We start from the raw sequence: 6000 nt of genomic DNA, 5'->3' as shown, positions 1-6000 counted from the left end.
TAGCCACTACAGTGACCATCAAAATAATGAAAAAATATTGCCATAAACAGTTTATTTTGCGACACCACGAAACAAACGATAGCGTAAAATGAAACGATAAATGTTTTTATATCGTCATCCGATATATATCGTTATATTGAACAGCCCTGTCACACTTTTTCACTAGTGTTTCACTACAGCTCAGAGAGTAAATGGTGACTGTTTACAGACAAGTTAATGTCTTCGATACAAACTTCTCCTATCTGCTAGCAACAAAAAAAAAAAATCACAAGGTGGTTTTTGATTGCAACACACTCTTTGTGATTGATTTGGGTCAAATTTATACATTTTGGTCACACTCTTTTTGAAAAAGGTAGAGCAAGCCGTCAAGCAGTAGCACATCCTAGATTGTATTAGAGAATGTGAAAGGTCCCGATATGCTGATTCTGAAGTAAATTACAAGTACTTTAAAACTACACTGAAGCACAGAATTGAAGTCAATGTGATCAGTTTTAGCATCATTCAGAGAGGTTTTTGGGAGTCACCCGAGGTCCACAAAAACTTGAAAAGATAAGCTTGAACAGGTCCAACTTTTTTCAATAATCCTAAATAACACTGTATAATTGAACTCTCCACCAGCTATGTAGTTACAATAGATGCAACAAATCAATTCAGCAGTTTGTGAGTCATATTTCAGCTCAGGTTGATGGATTTGGTGGACACTGTAGATCATTTTACAGTCTTGTAGGTGTGGAGCAAAACCCGAAGGACAAGCGTTTTAGGAAGAAGTGAAACCTAAAGTGAGAACTATAAAATATTTCTCTCTCTTTCAAAGATACTTGAACTGGATTATCCAGCCTTCTTCAACAACAGAGTAGAGCGCTTCTGTCCAACACTGGTGAGTAGAGATGATCATTAAAAAAATAGTCCTCTCATTTTAAATAAGAGTAACTCTCAATCTTGAGCTGTGAAAAGTGACAAACATTTTTTGTTCTTTGGTCACTGAAGCATTCATCAACCAAAAAGAGGAAAGGGTAAAAATGGGTTGAGGTTCTGATTTTCTTTTTGCTGATTTTTAACATTAAGTCCATAAAGTCCAGTCCTCCTGTGTTTGAGGAATCCTGGAATCCAGTCTGACGAGAATGAGATGGGACAAAAATCTGAATAGGTGACATTCCAACATTTACTGGATGAAAGTAAATGTTTGTGTCACAGCAGACTTTCAGTTAAATACTGATACAATCTGTTATACTATCCGTTTCCCTTTAAAGGAACATGAAACTGAGTTCATACAGCCATTCTCAACAGCACAGCAGAGATTTTGTCCAATACTGGTGAGTGCAGATAATCGTGATCACACAATTTAAAAGTCCAAGCCAAATGTGGATCTTTCTTTCTTTGTCATTATATGTAAATTTTATGCTGCTGAAGCTGGTGTGTTTGTTTGGTTTTACAAAAGGATGAAATAAGAGTTTATTTAACAGCAGGACTGATCAGACTACATTTGTTGGACAGAGAAAAAAAGTTTAGAGTTAAAACCTTTCATCCCTAACTCCCAAAAGGTGGATTCTGTTCATCTGGACGTAGGGTTTTCAGTGGGAGAAACGTTTCATGACTTGGATGAGTCATGAAACGTTTCTCCCACTGAAAACCCTATGTCCAGATGAACAGAATCCACCTTTTGGGATTTACTTACCTGGATGACTGAGCATGCATCAAGACTTTCATCCCTAATCTCAAGGTCTGAAAAGCTTACTACAAGGGTGCCTGACACACCTGCAGAGAGAGGTGGGATTAAACGGAGTCCATCAGGTTGTCTTCAACAACACAGCAGAGTCTCTACAAGCAGTGGTGAGTCTAGTTGATCACATTCATGTTTCAGTGCAAATCTTCGATTCACTTTATTCATTTCATGCTGACTTTCTTTGTCTCCAATCCGCTACCTTAAGTATGTTTTCACTACAGCCATTTCCATCCTCTTTACGATATCCTCAACTGTTATTCTGCATTTCTCTCCCTATATCCAACACAGAGGGAACAGAGGTAATTCTCATCACCTCTGTTCCCTGTTCCCTACATTCATGATCCAGCCTGACATGCATGGGATTGTCATCAAACAGAACTAAGAGAACAGAAAAAAAAAATCTTGAAACTGATTCTCCACAGGCAGCCTGGAACAGGACATATGTGGCAGGAAAGAAGGAAAAGCAGAATGGATCCACATTAAACAGAATGAAAACTGAATTTTAAATATAATCAGTTTCTTTTCTCTTTCAGAGTGCAGACATGTCTGCTGCCAGCTGTCTTCTATCTCATGATCAGTTTCAGTGCTCCATCTGTCTGGATATCTTAACTGATCCAATCTCCACACCATGTGGACACAACTTCTGCAAAAACTGCATCAGTCAACACTGGGATATTAGTGAAACCTGTCAGTGCCCCACATGTAAAAAGGTGTTTGAGACCAGACCTGAGCTGCACATCAACACTTTCATCTCTGAGATGGTTTCTCAGTTCAGACTTGAAGCTCAGCAGAAAGTCAGCAGCAGCAGTTCAGAGCAACAAGCTGCCAAACCAGGAGAAGTTCCCTGTGACATCTGCACTGAAACCAAACTGAAGGCCCTGAAGTCCTGCCTGGTGTGTCTGGCCTCCTACTGTCAGACTCACCTGGAGCCTCATCTGACAGCTTCATGTCTGAAAAGACATCAGCTGATTGATCCTGAGGAGAACCTGGAAGGCAGGATGTGTATAAAGCATGATAAACCTCTGGAGCTGTTCTGTAAGACTGATCAGACATGTATCTGCATGCTCTGCTCTGTTATAGACCACAATACTCATGAGTTTGTTCCTTTGAGAGAAGAATATGAAGGAAAGAAGGCAGAGCTGGGGAAGACTGAGACTGAAATTCAACAGATGATCACGAAGAGACAACTAAAGATTCAGGAGATCAAAGAGTCAGTGAAGATGAGTAAAGATGCTGCAGACAGAGAGAAAGCAGAAGGTGTTCAGGTCTTCACTGCTCTAACGAAGTCTCTCAGGAAAAGCCTCAACGAGCTCATAAAGGAGATTGAAGATAAACAGGAAACAACAGAGAAACAGGCTGAAGGTTTCATCACAGATCTGGAACAGGAAATCTCTGAGCTGATGAAGAGAAGCTCTGAGGTGGATCAGCTCTCACGCTCTAAAGATCACATCCACCTCCTCCAATGATTCTCATTCCTGAAAGCTGCTCCAGCCACCAAGGACTGGACAGAGGTCAGTATCCATCCACCATCATATGAGGGGACTGTGGTGAGAGCTGTGGATCAGCTGAAGGAGACTCTCAGTAAAGAAATGAAGAAGCTGTTTGAGGCTGAGCTGAAGAGGGTCCAGCAGTATGCAGTGGATATGACTCTTGATCCTGATACAGCACATCAGAAACTCATCCTGTCTGATGATGAAAGACAAGTACACTGTGGTGAAGAGGAGAATGATCTTCCAGACAACCCAGAGAGATTTTCTAAAGGTGTTTGTGTTTTAGGAAAGCAGAGTCTCTCTTCAGGCAGATTTTACTTTGAGGTTTGGGTTAAAGAAAAGAGAGACTGGATTTTAGGAATGGTCAGAGAGTCAGTCAACAGAGAGGAAGAAATCACACTCAGTCCTGAGGATGGTTACTGGACTGTAGCAGTAGTAAATGGAAATGTATGTGTAGCTTTTGAGGACTCCCAGGTCCGTCTCTCTCCTCAGTTTTGTCCTGAGAAGGTGGGAGTGTTTGTGGATTATGAAGAGGGTCTGGTCTCCTTTCATGATGTAGATGATGCAGCTCTTATCTACTCCTTTACTGGCTGCTCCTTCACTGAGAAACTCTACCCATTCTTCTGTCCCGGTGTCAATGATAATGGTAAAAACTCTGCACCTCTGATCATCTGTCCTGTCAATCAGTCAGTCTGAACTTTTTCGATCCAGAAACTATATTAATTACATTATTCTCAACATTTTAACAGCACAGAGAAGAAGTCCTAAAAACAGAACTGAACAAACTGCACCTGTTGATAAAAAACCATGAGATATGGTCAGAAGCTTCAAAACAAACTAGTGAGCTCACCTTTCAGTTGATTTTTATTGAACTGTTTTCAAGTTGAAGAAAAAGATTTCTTTGAGGAAGTGAGAAGAGTCTGAGAAAATACAAACTCTCCTTTACTTTTCTCAGTTTTTAAAGGCACAGACATTAAAGCATAAACTGTACAAATGTTAATATTTCATTATTTTTATTCACCTGGGGTTAAATATCAAAAACTAGGATTGATAAACTGTTCTGTTGTTTTAACATGAAATGATTAAAAATATGAACTTTTATCATCTCCTGTGATAGTTTCATTGAACAAAGCTGTTCAATTTTTTAACCTTGCCAGTTAAGTTATAAGAGAGAACATAACAGACTGGCGGCGAGGTTAAAACGGATCCCGGATGTGCAGTGGGCGACAGAGAGGGGGAAATCCTTGTGAAAGTGGCCAAAAGATGCGAAAAAAGATACGAAAAAACCAACTAACCCTCCATGTGGATGCTAACTCTCCTGCCTAGCTAGTGAGCTGCAGAGAGGACGTGAGTAACATCAATTCTTCTTCTTCTTCGTGAGGGACGCTTAAAGGCACCGAGAAAATGTCAGGTGTTGTTGGACAAATGTACATTTTATGGATCTGCTAAATGGATCATTTAAGTTCAGCTTTTAAATTCATTTAACCCTCTACTGCATAGCGTTGCCCTGAGGCAACAAACCACATTTTCATGTCTCACACTGGCCCTTCAAAAAATAAAAAATAAAAAATAAAAATTCTCCATTTGGAGGTAAGATAAAGACAGAGGACAGTGAGCTTTTAGGGAGTGACAGTGAAGTTAAGGAGTGGATCCCTGAATCAAGTAAAGTAATTGTGTGTGTGTGTGTGTGTGTGTGTGTGTGTGTGTGTGTGTGTGTGTGTGTGTGCGCGCGCGTGTGCATGGGGTTAGGGTCAAATGTTGGATGTATTTGGTGTTTTATTGTTCTGTGAAATGTTTAGATTGTTTATTTGTTGCCTGTTTATTTGTTCATTTTTGTTGTACTAATAAAACTTATAATAGAATAACTTGGTGTTTGATTACCCTTATCGCACCATGTTGCCTTTAAGCAACAAACCAATATCATTTTGGGGAGGTGTCATATTTTATGATTGATATATTATTACGGACCCTAAATCTCCCCCAAAATAGGGTGAAATATTAATATTTCCCCAAAAAATAAAAAGTCATGCAGTACAGGCTTAAGAGACCTTCAACTGGGTGTCTTTCCTTTTGGTTTGTTTCTTTAAGAGTTGAGAATGTGTTAATTACATGAATAAAATGTAATTTTCTCTGTAGCACTTCATGGATTTCATAAGCAACACACTTTAGTTGTTTACACAAATCATAAAGGTAAAAAATAGTATCTACAGTGTTATCTTCATTTTAAATGTCAAAAAGTATTTGTGGCCCCACTTTTTCATTTGTGTGGAAACCGGGTCCAAATGGCTCTTTGGGTGTTAAAGGTTGCTGACCCCTGATATAGAATATGCTGGCCCATTTATGGACCAAATGTTCCTGGTTGTGGTTGATGCTCACTCATAGTGGCCAGAAATCATCCCCATAAAGCAAGCAACAGCTGCCAGCACGATCAATAGACTTCGGTCAGTGTTTGCACGCACAGGTCTGCCACAACAGCTCATAAGTGAAAATGGTTGTCAGTTTACTGGAGAGGAGTTCCAGTGTTTCCTTAGGAGTAACGGAGTACGATATATCACTTCAGCCCTCCATCATCCTGCAACAAATGGACACGCTGAATGGTTCATCCAGTCCTTCAAGCAGTCAATGAAAGCCAGTCGGACAAAGGGTAAGCCGCTACAACAGAAAATCTGCAATTTCTTACTGGCTTACAGGAACACCACCGATGCAACAACTGGACACACACCTGCAATGCTCTTCATGGGACAGAATCTGAGATCGCGTCTAGATTTGCTGAAACCAGACATTCGC

The 6000-nt window shown here is 40.1% G+C and overlaps 1 protein-coding gene across 1 annotated transcript; it reads left to right on the top strand.

Moving 5' to 3' along the window:
- Positions 1-41: 41 nt before the first annotated feature.
- LOC102297924 (E3 ubiquitin-protein ligase TRIM39) lies at positions 42-5428 on the top strand. Its single transcript, XM_042224969.1, is given in 3 exon segments — positions 42-877; positions 1251-1313; positions 1721-5428. A coding segment is annotated over 1 exon segment (1644 nt). The 5' UTR covers positions 42-877; positions 1251-1313; positions 1721-2265; the 3' UTR covers positions 3910-5428.
- The last annotated feature ends 572 nt before the right edge of the window (positions 5429-6000 follow it).

Source organism: Haplochromis burtoni, unplaced genomic scaffold, assembly GCF_018398535.1.
Source record: "Haplochromis burtoni strain Fernald_Lab_line unplaced genomic scaffold, NCSU_Asbu1 Contig_157, whole genome shotgun sequence".
NCBI lineage: Eukaryota > Metazoa > Chordata > Actinopteri > Cichliformes > Cichlidae > Haplochromis > Haplochromis burtoni.
Note: the sequence above shows the minus strand (reverse complement) of the source record. Positions and strands in the feature narration are given on the sequence as shown.